The 18,694-nt window shown below is 33.4% G+C and overlaps 1 protein-coding gene across 12 annotated transcripts in view; it reads right to left on the reverse strand.

The window, feature by feature from the left end:
- Positions 1-18,694, reverse strand: part of LOC124555505 (twitchin) — a 367,233-nt gene that overhangs the window by 267,424 nt on the left and 81,115 nt on the right. For 11 of the 12 annotated variants that reach the window (XM_047129451.1, XM_047129441.1, XM_047129452.1 and 8 more), the window contains 5 exons: positions 13,656-13,700; positions 8,185-8,332; positions 5,738-5,802; positions 5,444-5,621; positions 2,626-2,762 (listed from right to left, as the gene is read on the reverse strand). In XM_047129451.1, the coding sequence (XP_046985407.1) occupies positions 2,626-2,762; positions 5,444-5,621; positions 5,738-5,802; positions 8,185-8,332; positions 13,656-13,700 (573 nt within the window). Of the gene's footprint in view, positions 1-2,625; positions 2,763-5,443; positions 5,622-5,737; positions 5,803-8,184; positions 8,333-11,665; positions 11,705-13,655; positions 13,701-18,694 lie in introns of all 12 variants that reach the window. The other variant, XM_047129442.1, reaches the window with a different exon arrangement.

Genomic DNA, 18,694 nt, shown 5'->3' on the forward strand with positions numbered 1-18,694 from the left:
TAGCAAAATAGAGAAAGCCAAACAGTATGAAGAAGCATCGCCCATAGAAAAAGGAAGAGCTGGAATGAAGAACAAAAATATAAGAGAAATATTTGGCTGATTTAACGTCAGACCTCTGCCCTTCTTACAGCAACGGAATGGAGTGTAGGCCAGTCGGGAATTAGCTCAGCTAGTGACAGCCGCCTGCCAGCTCGTACCAACTGAGTTAAGTCCTCATCCTAGACAATATAATAATAAAATTTTCAGCTGCTCACACAGAGAAGAAGAAAAAAGCGACAGAGAGACTGAAGGGGCACAGTACTAGAAATAATGTAATACTAATTGAATTCATATCAGTTTGAAAAAGAACATTGGCTTGAAGACAATACCACAGTGAAACTGAATAACACTCTTGTACAACTTAATTAGAGGCACAATAAATGTAAATTCACAGCTTGATTTGGGCCAAACAGTCTCATCGCTGAAAACTGAAACTAAAAAAAAATTATTAATCTTAATAAATTAATTTCAAACATTTGTTGCAACAGTAACAATTAAACATAGAAACAAAATCACATTATTTTATTGTTCGTACTACATTTAGTAATTATCTGCAGATTAACTGGAGGCACATTTGAATTCGCTCCACACATACACACACACACACACACACACGCGTTTACAAACTTTCGTATACGGATTCTCATTCTATATCCATAATAATATCAACAACGTTAATATGAGGGGAAACCCTGACTTATAAGTCTTCTAACATTAATTTTAAAACTGTCTTAAGTTTTAACAGAATACAAAGCAAAAAATATATTGTCAATCAGCATTACACTAATCAGTGTCATAGTGTCAGTGTCATAACTTTCATTGTAATACAGATGAATACATTGCGCACTGTGTCTGTAGATGTGAGTGTTTGACCATAAAACTTTTTCTCACATTATATTGCTAAAACCTACTCAGTGCACACAAATTTTAAAACATTCAAATCATCTGCAGACATATTGATAAAAATGAACTTTCAGAGATGTCCTTTATAAGTGGAAGTAAATATAATTTAATTATGCCTGCAGACTCTGATTAGTAACACATTACTTCTGTTCACAGAGACTAATAGAAAATCTCATTGATATTATTATTTTAAAAATAGAAATTGCACTCAAATATGAATGGCTAACAATGGAAAGTACATGTTTCTTGAAATTGTTACTGAAGCATACAGTCTGAATAGAGAAACAACACAATAGTACAATACGTATTTGATAATCAGCACTAGTATCTCATCCTTAGTTCCTGTTCCTTGAACAGAGTGAGTCACAATGACATGTCTAAAAATAATATTTAGAGGCTGGCATGTGCTCCATAAAAATATGTAATTCAGTGAAGCAGTTATGATGACCAACTTACACAATCAGTTTCATGAAAAACTTAGTTCAAGAATATGCACACATCTGTCAAGAATGATATCCCTGAAGAGTAAAAGCTTCCCAGATCAGCATCTATACACGAGTAATACCAAACCTACACTTCAGAAACTGAAATTTTTAAGATATTCTGCTAAATGCATACAAAGGTGCAGCACTTTATATGATATGATATTCATGATAGTATGACAATTTAGGAGTGCATAATTTTGATGATGGGCTCCAACATATGCATAATTGTGATTGCTGTCACTGAGTGAGTATAACTATCACCAGTATCAGTTGTTGAGCAAGTGCTGGAGACTCATCCTTACTTGCTATTTACAATTTTTCTTTCTTTATTTCTTTCTTGCTACAAATCAAATGGACAAGGCAATCTGAGAAATAAAACTGCATTGAATAATAGATAAAGTGAGGGGAAGGTGACAAGAAAAGGTACTGTTCAATTAACTCTTTTAAGCCATTATCAGCTACCTTCAACCAGCTCCAATATGAAACGCCTTTCTTAGCAGCTGGTACTCTGGCCACTTCTTGGCCATCCACTTTGATTACAATGCACCCAGATTCCTCATCTTCAAACCAACCTGTCTCCCCTGTCTGCCCTTCATCAGTCTGGAATCAACCACTCACATCAACTGACAAGTAATATATTTGTACTGTGAATGTAGAATCCAAAGAAGAATCTGAAATTTTATCAAGATTACTTACTATTGAGAAGAAGAGGCAAATAAAATCATATCATGATCATCAGTATGTGTGCTTGCACATATATGTATACATACATGTGCATGTGTGCGCGCACACCAACACACACACCCACACACACACACACACACACACACACACACACACACACACACACACACAGTCCTGTGGCTGAGTTAAATATTTTTGTAGACAATGTTTACTGTAAAAATAAAATCATCTGTGTAATTCAGTATCTTCTTGTATCAAACCCTGCTTATAGTCATATTTTGAAGCCAATTTTATTAGTTAGACAAGTTTGGAAACAGTGATACACAGAAGTATTTTAAAAAAAACGTAAGTTTTCAGATGGATTGTATCATTTCTAGTAAGTTCTGTAGTTTCAAATCAAAGACTCTAAAGCAGTTAACTTCATCAACATGATACAGACATTAAGGAATAGATACATATTTTATATGTTCAGGGAGTATGCATAAAATACACTGTTTTGAAACAGGAGCATTACCTTTTCGACTTTCTTTAGTTTAGGTACTTCCTTTTCTACTTCCTTTAGATCTCCCCAGTCAGGTTCTTCTTTGTCTTTTCCCCACTTTGCATATTTACGCTTCTTTAACATAGCACGGAAGTCCATTCCACTGGCATCTGTAATGAATACCAGACAGGATATTTTACAGTGTTAAAAATGACGCTACTAAGATTAACTGGCACAGTGTCATCAATGTGCTGCTGCAATTAACTCCATAATGAAAAGGAAGGTTCACCACATTGGATATTGACTTTTTGTACCTTCTATGTATTGAAGATGGTGTAATGTAACACCAAAACTGATTGCAAATAAAATAAGATCTCTAACTAGAGTTGAAAGTGTCATCCCTGTCACATAAACATTAATTAGTGTGGTATGACTTTAGTTATCCTGACTGTCACTAAAGGAAATAATTTCTCCTGAGAGTAGATAGCACCCACAAAATGCAATATGTAAGAGCTATACAGTATCCATTTATGGCTTTAGTAACTGTTTAAGATGAGTGAAAACATTTTCCAATCAGGAGTTCCTATGTATGTGAAGCTGGCTGATATCATATGGTGCTTAATCTGATGACAGAATGTTTCCAACAATTTGTGCTTCAAATCTCCATTTCCACAACACAAAAGCTCCTTTGTGGACACATGCATTTTCTTGGTGAGAGGTGGATTTTTTATGTTATAATCTAGGAGATTTTTAAAGCATTATTTGGTCCAATAGGTCATATGGACTAGCATGTTTCCCAATTACTTTTATATCCTTTGCAAGGTAATCAGTGAGAAGAATCCATTTTGCATTCAAGAAAACACTGGATGTAAATTTTCCAGCAGATGAAATCAACATTGCCTTTTTTGGTGCACAGCCACTCTCCCATTGAGTGCTTTCATTGCTGTTTCATTTCTGGCAAGAAGTGATGGACTTACATTTTATCCAGAACAGCAAATGGGTTGATAAAATGAGTTGGAGTCTTTTAAAATAATCTGTAGAATGCTCAGAAACTCATTTCTGTATTTACTTTTGATCAGTTACCAACACCTATGCTATGCTTCTTGCACAAACCTTTCTCATTGTTAATCCTCCACATATAAAATTCCATATTGTTTCTTCTGATATGTCTATGGCATCAGGTATTTCACATATCTTCACCTGATGATTGTCTAAAACCACAATGTGTGCTATTCAGTGTTTCTATCTCATTTTTTATGCCCTTTGTACATATCATCCTCAAGAGAAGTACCACCCCATCTGAATTCAGCTGTTCAATACCTACCTCCAAAAACAGAGGAACTGACTCCTTATAAATGTTCACATACATTTGATGATTTTTGATTTGCAACATTACATAAATAAATAAATCGAAACAAAGAATTTTCTCTTGGAGGGGTCATTGAACGAAACACACATCCCTTCTCTAGAAAGACAGATAAACAAAAATATTCTGTAGATTAAGTTGATGCTTGACTTTCATTATTGCAATAAATAAATCGAAACAAAGAATTTTCTCTTGGAGGGGTCACTGAACGAAACACACATCCCTTCTCTAGAAAGACAGATAAACAAAAATATTCTGTAGATTAAGTTGATGCTTGACTTTCATTATTGCACATTACATATAAACATAACAGAAACAAAGTTTCAGCATTATCTCTGTACCAGTTCAAGAAACACCCACCTATCCCTTAAATGGGAAATTCTGTTACAGCGTTAAAGAGTTCATCCAAGTCAAGGGAGATAAGCTATAATACAGTGGAGAAATGTAACATGCTAAGAAACAGGACTACTGGCATTGAAAAAGTTGGATTCTCAAAAATATGCTTTTAAAATATTGGTTGAGACATTAGTTAATTCAAAGTCTAAAAGACTGAAAATCAGTATCTTTCTGAGAGGAACCAAAATATATATACCAGAAATCATTAATTTTCTTTAGTCAAGTATGAAAACTCCTACAGCTCAGATCAGTGTTATTAAATCCAAAATTAGCTATGATATACATATATCCAATGACCGCCTTTGCTTACAGAGTTGCAAAATGTGTTCTTCCAAACAAAGAATACAGCTCGTGAATTAAAATGTCAGGAAGTACAAAAACAAAAATACAACAAGTATATAATAAGGCAGGATTATGAGTCTCCAAGTTCATGTTACTGATAGCCAGAAAGTGCAGTCATTTATAGATGCAATGAGAATGTGGAACACTAGGTCAGCAAAAAATTATTTCTACAGAGAAGTGGAAAGGAAAATATAAATGACACAAAGCACACAATAAAGAGAGAACTCGATGTGAGAAGTAGTCAATGATTAATAAGTTTATAATGACAGGAAAATAAGTTTAACACACATGGATAACATATGAGAAACCTTAGGGGTGAAAAGCACACTATTTATGATTATTCCATCTGTGCATTTTAATAGAACTATCACAATTTGTGTGCTTTTCATATTATCATGGACAGACAGCAGAATTACTAGCAAGTAGTTTTCTTATAAACTGTAGCCTCTACCTTCACATCAGGTATTTTCATTGTTTCTACTCCAGCTTTAGAATGCACTGATGTAGTCTACATTTTGATAATATCAGTGTCTATCAAAGGCTGTATTCTACCAACTGTGCTTTCTACTAAATATTTTGAGCTACGATTGACTCCTTCGGTTGCTACTTTAAGTAAACTTACCTATTCTCCACAAGTGTTCTAATTTCTTTTCCATTGTTTTAGTTTGCACCTTCCATGGACGGATTATAAGTTTGAAAATTGTTATCTCATGTTACATTTATTAAAAGTCTTAAAACAGGTCTTACCTGACACATACAACTGCATTTCTGCTGAATCTTCTCCATGTTCATTACTAACAACAACTTTGTACTTTCCTTCATCATTAGGTTTCACCTTCCTTATACAGAGAGTTATCGAATTAGTCTCTCCATCAGTTACAAATTTAAACCGACCTCCTTCTATGTACAAGAGTTCTGTCATTCCCTAAAAAAATATTAAAAATGTCTCAGAATATTCGCAGTATAGACTAAAGATGGCATACTTCATTCATCAACATTAAATATGAATGGCAACTAATAGTAACTCATTACTGTAAGTACCTTGTAGAATTTGAAGGTGGGTGCTGGATTTCCTTCAACACCAATAGTGATATAACCCGTTTGATCTGAAAGAACCAAATGGAAACATTACTCCATGTTTACAGCAATGTCTTATTTAGCCAGTCGAAATAATTACATATATGTAGAAAGTGCACAGTTACTGAGATAAGAAAAATGTGAATATAATGAATAAATAAAACATATAAAAAGTTTATAATATGTCTTGAGTTTACTAATACAGAGTTTCTACAAGTTGCACTGAACATGTACTCCATCTCTCAGAATTTTTGACAAGTGGAGAATTGATCTTGTTAATTAGGAGTGGTGTTTTTTGGCAAACCATTAAGAAGCATTCATGCTCCATTCTCCTTTTCACTCCCAGTCATTTTACGCTCCCTTTCTTTCAGTCAGGATTTGAACTTAGAAAGTGACCCGGAATGTTTGAGCACAAATTTTTTGTGAGGCCATGATTATTACTTGCACAGCAATTGGAATAAATATATCTTTCTTCAGCAAAGAAGCTAGAACAATTTGTAGGGGTGAAAGTGCAAAGGACTTGGAATTATTCAACATTACACTTTCAAAAATTTCCTCATTTAAGTGTGAATCTGCCATTTCTTAGAATGTAAGAAAGATCATTTTTTGAATTAAAGAATCCCCTGGCAGGCAAATGAATGAGCCTAAATGAGGAGAATTTGGATGATTATTTATTTATCATTTGGCTTTTAGTGCCAGATGTCTCCAAAAAGATGCTTGGATCACCTTCGATATGACTCATTTATTTAAGCAAATGGGCTGTATCTTTAAGGGAATTGGAATCTGTTAGGAAAGAAAGGTATTTGGAAGGAATTGGTTGTGGCCTGTAGTAAGGGACCAACCCTGGCATTTACCTAAACCACTTCACCTCTGGAATACAAAGATTGCTAGCTCAGTGGCTCAACATGCAGAGCCACCCCAAGTCAACAGTTATTTGGAAAAACTGGTTTTATACATTGTTTAAAAAATAAATGAAATGCAGCACAACAAAAGACTGAATTCTGACATTGCATGTTTTTTCTTTAATTGTGCATGTTTAGTAATCTGATAGTGCATGAATGCATATATATTGCAACGCTTAATTGTGCATGGAATTGCTGGCTTCAGTTATTATAGTATTACAACAGTGTAAATAGATATTTGAAAAAAGGGGGAGGGATGGAGGGATGCAGAGTGCAGTCGGCTCAGACAAATTCAAGAAGCCCACTGAAAAAATCTTTTAGAAACTAACTATAGAATGCACCGTCACTACATACTCCTCTTACTCTCCACAAACTCATTCTCATTGTTTTGTATCAAATCTGTTTTTCATAATTGAGTACCACCTAGATGAGCAGATTGGGTGATATTTTGTCATTTAGGCTGCTAATGATAGAATATTGAGCAAATATTTTAAAGAAATGCAACCACTACCATTTGGGTGACACAGATAAATCCACGAGTATTATTATGCACTGATTTTAACTTGATGTTATTTGTAAGATATTTACTGCTTCACTGGCTTGTGAAATACTGAAATACTGCACAACCAAAATTCTGCCAGCCTCCAAATAACAACTCCAGTGCTGCTATAGATAGAAAGGTAATAAGCTCTTATTGTAGTGTGTACACATTTTTAACTTACCATAAAGCTACCATACAAATAAAATTCAGTTTTCCTCTTCTTTCTTCTTACAAACCTATCCATAATTAGGAACTCCCACAACAGCACACAACATAAAAACAATAAACGACAGTACTTACATTAAATTCAACAACTGAGCTCAAGCAAGGCCAACAACTGTATTGGCTTAAATAGGGATGGGCAATAGCCCACAGTGCTACAGATATACAGCCAGTTTAAATCTACCATTGGCCTTGCTGACTATCATTAGCGCATATTTCTTTTTCGTTGTATGATTGAAAATAAAAATAGCTTTCATTTTCACTAGATGGGAACTAGATTGTGTGTAATTTCATTAGGTGTTAGGGGTCCGGAGCCCCTGCCCCTCCCCCCCCCCCTCCCCCTTTGGCTATGTCCTTGCCTGAATTACTGCACATTTCCAAGAACTGATAAATATATATAATAAAGGAAATAATACAAAATTAGACTACATATAATTACGCAAGTGAAACACTACTGCCCATTTTTGTTCTTACACACATTACCGTAAACACATTTTTACTTAATTGGCCTTGTAGAGAATAAATGATGAATAGTGTTGAAACTAACACTCTGTTATGCAACAATAGTTACATACTTTCTAGGCTTTATTGTTAGCTTCTAACAATGGTGACATGTCAAGCTTAGAGCATTTGATATGACTATAGTGTGTACTTATTTCTTTGACTGACTACTCAGTTACACGTACAAGACAGAAGGAACAGCATACAAGAAAAAGCAATTGTACATGGTAAACCAATTCAGATACCTTCAACAGCAGAGTAGCTCTCCTGCACGTCAACAATAACAGGAGGTCCTGGACTTCCTGTAGCCCGCAGAGGTGTTGATGGCTTATCAATCATTTCACCTAGTTCCGCCACACTTGGACGTCTCATATCACCACTTGGTCTTCTACGCTATAGCAGCAGAGCCACAATGCTTAGAACATTCTTATCAATTATGACTCACAATATTTGAATAAAAAATCAATAAATATATTTCTGTAATTCTTTTGTGGGACATTAAATGAAATATGATCAAAAGAAATTAAATGATTCAAAATTTGTCTGAAGATGAAAATGCAAATTGAGATAGTATTTTAAAAATAAATTATTTATTGAAGTTAGAAATTTCTGACCATCAAATACTGCTGTATATTAAGATAAAATTCATGTTACAAAATGATAATCAATTAATGGTACAAAAAGTTTATGGCAGAAGATGTGAGACACAGAAACACATTCAAAAAACCAGGAAATTTCTTTGTATAAGTTAGATAAACAAAAAAATTAGTCACAATAAAACTGGTGAAAATTAACAACAAATAAAAAAATTGAAAGATTAAAGGAAATTAAATCAGTTTTTAAGTATAAAACAATGTCAAATAAAATGAGAATTTTGTGACTAAAAAAAGAATGAGTAGAAACATATTATTAAACTGAGTTAATTAATAGTTTGGAAAGCAACACATTTTTAATCCTTGCTCTATTCTACAAACATATAAAGAACATGATCTTCCTACACAAGTTAGAGAGAAGAAACACCTTCAGAATCGACAGTCTAAGATACTATGAAAGATATAATTTAAGAACAAAGTATGGCTCTTGCACCTTTAATTTTTTTGGACTTTGCTATACTGATACCAAATAATATCTACATAATTAACCAAATTGTTATCCTATATCAGACTTTAAATTATGAGTTTTCTACTACTGTTCCTACAAAAGTCAAACACATTGTTAATAATAATAATGCAAAATATTGTCTTTGAATACAGGTAGTGAAGCCAAGCAATGGTCTAAGTTGTTATCAGAGGCTACAATGTTTCACATAATTAAATGTAAAAAAATATGTCATCAGAGCATTATCAACCACACAACTGTGTACTAGAATTCACCAGAATGTAATTATATGTGAACTGTTTAATGACAGAAATATGTTTTCAGGAAATTGTGGTATCAGTAAATCAGGAAGTGTAGACTGTAAACAACACACTGTGCAAATACAGTATATCAAGGATCTCTTAACTATATATATATATATACTATAGTTTCACACAGGACATGTTTGATTGGGGGTACAAACATTCAGTTTAAACACAGTCACATCAGATTATAAAGGAAAGGGGAACTCTAGGCAAATTAACAACAATAGAAGGCCTTCAGTGTCTCCTTGTATCTACACAATTGTCTCTTCGATCCAATTACAGAGGCACCTTTTTATTACATAAGAATGGAATACCAATGCTATTTTGTGTGTGCCTTTGTCATGTCAGATATCACTTAGTTTTCTGAGAAATGAGACTCAAATTCTTTGTCACACATTGTACTTGACATAAATATTTTATAATTCTTTCTTATGCGATGATCAATCTGGTTCACTTAATTTTTGTGAAGGATAACCCATTGACCAGGTTATCACTAATAACTTGTGCACATAATGTTGTACGGATACCTACATATTCCACATCTGACATGTATACAAGTATACACTGATAAAGGACTTACAGCCTTATATTTCTTTATTATAGTGTAAAGAATTGGTCATGCTATTCATTAAGATTTGATTACATAAATTGTTGGAAACAACAAATGAAAATTGTGATGTAGCATCAACTGACATGGCCAGTGAGGAAATAACTCCACAAACAACCCCTTTCTTCATGGACTGGTCTACTAGGGACATATCTAACCAGTACTTGGTCAATTATTCCCCTTAAATTGAGCCCACCCTAGATAATGTTTCTTGTTCATACGATCTTGCATGCAGCTTCAATTTCTGTTTCAGTGTGGAAATAAAAAAGGAATGATGAATTTATTTCTTGAGAGAACTTACCTTCTACAGATAGTCTACGAGAGAAGTGCCTTTTTTTGGAAGTAATTTTGGTGCTTACTTTATATTAAATTGATTTGATGATTTGTAAATAATAGATTTCAGCTACCAGTTGTCCTTTTTAAATTTTATTGGCAGATCTAGATTTCAGCAACAAACTAGGCATTCTCAATGCACTATCATTTTTGATCAATGCATGAAATGCCTGTTGGTCAGGCTTCATCCATAGTTCATTGAATGAACTGTGGATGAACCCTGATCAACAGGCATTACATGCATTGATCAAAAATGATAGTGCATTGAGAATGGCTAGTTTTTGGCTGAAATCTAGATCTACCAATAAAATTTAAAAAGGATGACTCGTAGCTGAAATCTATTATTTACAAGTAAATATAACAGTCGCTACATGCAACAGCCATCTGAATGGAAGGTAATCTGATGATTTGATGATATTAAATGGCATAGCTGTGAAATTTTGATGAATGCCCTAGATATCTAATAGCACTTCAACTGAGCTTGATAGTTACATCCCAAATAGAAGTGTACCACAAAAGTCTGATAGGCCCAAGATTTTATAAAGTAAGTTGTAAATATATAGAAAATTTCTGACAGAATGTAAATATCTAAAGAGTAAAGAAGACCGTTCACTGAATAGCAGAGGTGTTGAGTCTTCAAGAGGCATACATAAAATGGAATTAAAACTCTGCTAGCTTTGAGAAAAATACTTAGACAAGCTAGAGAAAGAATAACACACACACACACACACACACACACACACACACACACCTGTACACTTACGTTGTGACAGCTAGAGAAACATACTGATTTGTCAGTTATAAATTACATATAATCTACACTTTGGCAAAATCAAATAAATGTAACAGCTCATAATATATACCACTATAGTGTACACATAAACAGATCTATTGTTCACAATATAAACTGAAGTTTTGGGAAATGAATGTCGCTTTTTTAAGTCAAGAGAGAGAGAGAGAGAGAGAGAGAGAGAGAGAGAGAGAGAGAGAGAGAGAGAGAGATTTAATGTTTTGTGGTAGAAGTTTCTTTGCATGTGTAAAAGATCTTATAAATTTACACATTAATTATGGCTTTGAAATGAAGTGTAAAGTTTAATAAATAATAATATGTAATGTACTTGTCAAATTAAAAAACAGGTCAGACACACTTATGAGTATTTATCTAAATAGTATACTATCTAGTATATTTTGAAATATCTTCTGTAGTTGTTGAACACAGAGAATGAATGAATGCACAAATATCTGCTCCAGTCCCCCTTCTACTATCCCACTATGAAGATGCAAGAACCATACTTTATTGGACACTTATGGTATCTTTCTTTCTCTAGACAATCAATCAACAAAAATAACACATTGAGCCTTTATGACCCACAGTCATCTAACCTGTTTCTCTTCCAGTACCCCAGGACGAGAACCTTTCCTCTGTTATGTTCAAAAATGGAAACAAAAGAAAAGGAATGAAAAGAAGAAGTAAATAAAATAATTGTAAATTAAAAATAAGAAACATTTCAAAAGAAACAAAAGTAAATAAAACACATATAGGAAGCAAGCTGTTAAAAATAAATCACTCACTGAAATCATAAAATAATAATCAATGAAATTTTAAAACCAAGGGCTGGAGGTAAAAAAAAAAACTTAAAAACATAAAATGAATAATAAAAATAAACAAATAAATAAAAGACAAAATAAACAAATATTATGAACACACCACTCAGTCCATGGTAGAAATGTCACAAGGAATCCACAATGCAGGTGGGATCAGAGATTTCTCTAGCACAAAGCAAACCGATCACAGCAAAAATCTTACACTCTCTTTGGCATTTCCTGCAACTGTTACAGTAACTGTTCACCTTTAATATATCATCCATGAAATGTGCTGTAATGATGCATCGTATTCTAAACTGCTCCAGTCATTTCACCAGATATTGGGATGCACGTAACACTTGGGAAAGGGAGGGCTTTCTTTCAGGCATCAGTGTTTGAGAGCAATAACTCAAGAAATGAACTACATCACTCAATAATGTCTGCAAGATATTCTGACATAATAAGTAATCATGAACATTTATAAACATGAAAGCTTCAAGATATTTACAGGAAACAGAAAATAAAGTCCTGGTTCAACTGCTTATAAAAAATTTAAATACTTGAGTCCTCAAAATTAATGCATCCCAAATAACCTGCATGGAAAGACTGTTAACATACGATACATTTACGATATGAGGGAACAACAACTTGTTGTAAGTAGAAAGGGCTAAGATTCTACTTATGAAAATATACAATGAAAAAATTTTTACTTAGTAAATGAAAATAGATCCAACAAGTAAATAGACATTGATAACTGGAGCATAAAAATGATCTGGATATTTAATTCTACAACCAGTTAGCATTTTGAGACATGATGAAATGAAGGCAGAAGGCAGGTAGTCAGAATATGTAATGTGCACGTTATTAATCACAGCTTCAGTAGTGTGGCACATATCTTCTTATGATGTATTCTGCAATGATTTTATATTTTAAAATGCAGAGTGACAACTGAGAGCCATAATTATCAACCTTAAAAATATAATGTGTTTCATGTTTCATTTAGGGTAATGTAACATTGTGGGGAAAAGAAAAAAAAGAATAACACATGAGATAGTCACAACAATTTTGTTGTAGATAGCGAATTCTTCATTACATAACACTTCATGGATATCTATTAGATACTTATTTTTTGCTTGTTTCACTTCTTTTATTGCACTCAGAATATTGAGCTCACCAACTGATAATATGTTACAAAAAGTCATAATCGATAATGCAGGAAGATATGAAACCAAAGAAGAGGTCAGCTTTGTGCCAGCTCTACAGGAGTCTCACCTTTGAATCTAAAACCTCACCAGGCCGCAATTTTCCAACCTGTAGAAAAACAATGTAATTGAGAGCAGTGTACGAACAATACAAGAAAGCGAGGGATGGATGCTCCCAGTGTGATTTGTAAGCCTCACACAGCAGTTCAGGGAAGGGATTTGCAGACAAATAAAAGTAAATAATAGATAATGCAGTCAGTATAAAGAAATTGAAGCAGCAAACCCTGTAGAAACAAAAAGATACTGAAACAAAAGCAAATGCAAATAAAGAAAACTGGTGATTTCAGCTATGAAATTAAACCTGTAGCCATTTGCAAATAAATTTCTGAAAAACATACTGTAGAAGAAATAAAATCTGCAACAATTGCTGGGATGCATTTACATAAAAAAGAAACATGAATTAAAATAAAGTGAAGAAACAAAGCAATGAAGCAAAAATATTGGGCTACAATGATAACATAAAACATGGTGAACAAACACTGTAGAACAGAGGTAGGTGACCAGTGGTTACTATAGTTGTCTCTCACCTTTTTCTCCTCAAGGACTTCACCAGGGCGTAATTTTCTATTTTCCTAAAAGTAAAACTTTACTTCAGTAAAATGTCATCTCCCAGCAGAATAAGTATACAACCTATCAGTAATAATCACAGAAATGTGTAGATTCATGATTCTCCACTGTGTATCTAGGTGTCCTCAAAAATTTTTATTGACATTGATAATCAGTGATCTATTTCACTGCCCACATGAAGTGTTGGTATCATTCATATCACTGATCTGGGAATCACTTTAAACCATTTTAATCAAGACTGACTCTGGTATTAAATGTCCACAGAGAGCAACAATAAAGTTGCTTCTATTGAGAAATGAAGTCAATGGGCATAGCCTCTTTGTATTAGAAGACCAGACAGAGGTTTATGAGAAAACCTTACTTTTTGGTTATCTTGACAAAACAAAGCACGTTGGTGGAATGTGTCTCTACAAAAACGATAGAAATTAAACAGTGAATAATAAATAAAGAATAGTTCACTGTTTTGCACATTACAGTTAGAACTAATATATTATTTCATATATTGGAAAGAGAATTCTGAGAATGGAAAATTTAAATTTTACACAACATCCGATTTGATTTATTTTCAAGCTTAAACCTTTTATTTTATTTCATTTCATTACTCTTCTTCTTCAAACTCCCACAGTGATTGAAAAATATCAGTTAAGCATGATCTGCTGATTCTTGGATTAATTACTATCAATGATTTTGGTGTTATAAATAGACATCTGAAAAAGTAAGGAAGGCTTCTCATTACTCGACAACCCACATTCACAGTTCAGTTCCCAGAAGTGTACCTGCTGCAATCTACTGAATCTATACTGTATGCATAAGATTTCTGCTATTTATATGAGTCTTCTGAATGTTTCACTCTATCTACAGACATAACTGAAACATATATGACAACAGCAGAGTTATTTAAAATATGTCAACTTTGGTAAAATTTCAGTCCTCTACAGCAACACTCAAAATACCTAGAACAAAACAACTGTAATTATGACAACAGCAAAAATATATATGTAATCCTTTAAGAACTTTTCCATGGAAATGATCTACTCCAATGAGATTTACCTGAAAAAGTAGAAAAACAAATAAAGACATAGCAACTGAAATGACAAACAGACTGCTGTGCCTTATGCCTTAATTCAAAGAACCTGCAACAATCAGAATAAAAAATTCTGCACTGTTTCTCTGGTGAGTTATGCCATGTAGGAGATAACATAAACATACAATAAAGTAGAATATTGGACTGAAAACTTTAATATGATCAAGAACACTGAAAGAGTGACATATTGCATATTTCAGAGATAATGAGCTTCTGCTGTCACCATCAAGCAATCTGTATAAAATAGTAAACATGGCAGCATTATATGAAGGAGTCAGCATTATTAAACACATCATTATCTAAATGAAAAGTTTACTAAGCATTCTTGTATTTTTCAGTTGGCTTTGGTTGTGGTCACATTATCAGTACTGTCACATGTATGTAGTAATTTGAAAAATATAGGAGTGACAGGTCAAAAATGTAGCAGAGGAGGATGGATCAACCCTTTAGAACACTGAATGAAACAAATGAATCAGTCCATCCTGAAAGGGTCTCAGTCCAGTTGAGTGACTTTTAGGTAACACAAAAAAGTTTAATACTCTTTAAACATCTCTTAAGAAATATTATTCAGTAACATTGCTTGACATTCAAGCATTAGATTATAAAGATAGTCTGAAAAGTTTCTGACTTCAACATGAAGGTAGCAACAAAAGTTGAGGAATTCTTTGTGCATGTCTAGTAGGGCACTCACTAAAATTTCAGTCATTTTGGACACACAGTTGTTGCTTGACAGTCGTTTAAGAGAGTAGATGCAAGTGTTTTTGTGAAAATTTTAAAAAATCAACTATCGAGCTTTCATTAGATTTTTGTTTTTGAAAAGCAATACTCCAATCAACTTAAACACAAGTTGGCCACCGTTTATGGGGACTCTGCACCATCAGTTACCACCATGAAATTTTGGGCAGCTGAATTTAAATATGGCCATACCAGTTTGGAATATGATGAATATTCAGGGCGACCAAAAACATGGCTCATGTTCACCAAATAGTATTGCCAGATTAAGGTCAGAGAGATAGCAGAGGCTATGAGCATATCTAAAGAGCGTGTTGCACATATTGATTGAAAATTTAAGGATGAGAAAGCTGACTGCAGGGTAGGTGCCACAATTACTCACTCTGTGCCGTCTCACACCTCAGCAGCTGCCATGGCAAAAATCCATTAACTACGGTTTCAACTGCTTGACCACCCTCCTTACTCATTAGATCTAGCCCCATGTGACATTTTTTTTGTACCTTCAGCTAAAAGTTTAGGTTGGAGGATAGAAATTTTCATCAAACGAAGAGGCCATCACATTCATAAACAACTATTTGCAAAGAAAGACATCAATCATTATTTGGATGGGTTAAATACATGGGAGCATCACTGGAGGAAGTGTATAGACTTACAAGGAGATCATGTTGAAAAATAAAGATACATTTGAACAAAAATGTCATTTCTTTGTTAGGTTGCAAACTTTTCAGACTGTCCTTGTGGAGTGGGTGATGAAATAAACACAAAATAGTGGTGCCCTTTCTGCATGGCATGAAATATTTTGATGCATTTAAAATTTTTTTGTCTATATTTCAACCAAAATACACAGAAAAATACTGAGCTCCAGAAGTAGTAGACCATACAGACTGGCAATGAGTATGAAAGAAATCACAATGCTGTTTATTTTCATGTGCTATAGTTAAACAAAGCTTTAAAAACATAATTTAATCAGTAACTCCTTCCAATATTAACACAGTCTTTGAGATTCATAGGTGCTGAACCTATCGACTGTAATACTTTTTGAGTTTTTGTGGAAAAACTCTAGTCATGTAAATTTCACTCACTGGACATGCACAAAATTCATCATAAAATTGGTATAGTATATAACAAAGCAGTTTTACTGAATCCCTCAGCTTGGCATATTTTATTGGGAAACATGCTGTCACATATGCTACACTAATGGGTAGACTAGGAAAAGATTATCCTGCTTGAGCCACACAGAAAGTAAGCTTGATCATATCATCAATGTAGTATTGGGATAACAATGCAACCAGGAAACTTGGAATCATAAACGAAGTGCCTGAAGCTGTTGCTGTTAAAGTGTCTCTTTTTGTGTTGAGGACACTTCTTTCAGCACTTTCTTCTGACAGGCAAGTCTTTTTATAAAATTTCCAGAAAGTTTTTTTTTAAAAAAAAAAGAAAAGAAAAAAAGAGAAAATGAGCCCTGACTACAATATCCTTGTAATTCATATACAAGTCCCCCTTCTCTTATGTAAATCTCATCTCATTTTCTTCCCACAAGATTGATTTCTCAATCTCTCTTTAAACTTTATGTCAAGCTCCCTACAAGAAACAGTGGAAATAGAGAAAGTAAATATGTGCGGCATATGTCTTCAGTGTTGCCACTGGTATACACAGAAAAGGCCGCAGGGATGTACTGAGAGATTTTCTCCATGTAAAAATACAATGCATGTATCAATTACTCTGCTGTATGAGCACTGGATGAGAGGTCCTTTCATCATAGGACGTTAGGTTAGTCCCAAGGAATATTATTCCAGTAACAAGTCATTTTCTCAAAAATTGTGACTGAAGCCCTTTCAGTATGAACTAATTCAAACAAACAGGCAAAATTAGAGGAAAAAGAAAGTATTTTACTTATAAGTATTGTCTATTTCTACATTTTTCATTCATTCTATGAGGGGGCTATCTACGGTAAATAAGATAATTTACTTTTACACATTGTCCATATTAATAATTTTTTCCCCATCATTGGATCCAACTGTGAAAATATGATAACCAAATCTCTCTTTTATTATCTTGACTACCTGCTGACTCATTATTTTATTTCATATTAGTTAATTAGGGATTAATTAGTATCAGAGCTATTATGAATTCTCTCTCTTCACATATAAAGGGACAACACCATATAACTTGTTTATTTGTGCATTCCAATGGTTACTAGTAGTTACTTTATAGACTGAAATGTAACTTTTCTTGAATCTGATTTCATATCGCAACAGCAAAAACAATACTTGGATGAATTTTTAAAGGGCTAAAGTCAAATAAAAGGGAGAGAAAAATAACTGTATCTTACCAAAAGTGACAATGAAGTACTTTAATTACTTTATAAAATTAAACTGTGGTGAGTCACATCATCTCTTCCCACATTATGATTTTAATTAGTCTGCTGCTACAATTTTGGATTCAACTGTGTATTATTCATGTCCTGCAGCAGCCATAAATCTATTTGTATCTATTTCTGCAAGCCATCCTGAGTGGAAACATACAAATTGATAATACAGAATTGATTTCATTTTTTTTTTCTGTTGGTTCCATTGGTTATCAAAGTGAAAAAGAATTGTGATGTTTTGTTGATCTTTAAATATGTCATAAAACACACCACTAAGTAGTGGCATCTTCATTTGATGTTTATTCAACACAGGTATAGCTATTCAGCATTTATTCATACATTTATTGGCTGGTACTCCAAAATGGAGGAAAATTGATTGTGGGTCAGGTCACATTCCAATTATTATAAGGAAACTTCCTTATTTAAATCTGATTTTTACAGACTAACAAAGAAATAAACAATTCCTGAGAAAACTAAAAGTTTACACATTTTATTTATTCTAAATATACACCTAATAACTGTTGTGCAGCTACTCAGCCACTAGATATGTAATAAAAAAGAACAAAAATAGAGAAACTATCTTTCTTTTGGTCTTGTCACTGGAAATGAAATGAAAAATTATGGAAATAATACATATTATACATAGTTAAAAGATTACGAGTTAATACTATTTATACATTAAACATAACAAAACCAATCTAAATTATGTCTGAAACACTATAGATAACTAGATAAAAAAACAGTTTTGTAATCATCAGAATCAATCTCTGAATGCAAATTAGAACTATTTCAGTCTTAATTTCATATCTTTTCTG

Source organism: Schistocerca americana, chromosome X (assembly GCF_021461395.2).
Source record: "Schistocerca americana isolate TAMUIC-IGC-003095 chromosome X, iqSchAmer2.1, whole genome shotgun sequence".
NCBI classification, from domain to species: Eukaryota; Metazoa; Arthropoda; class Insecta; order Orthoptera; family Acrididae; genus Schistocerca; species Schistocerca americana.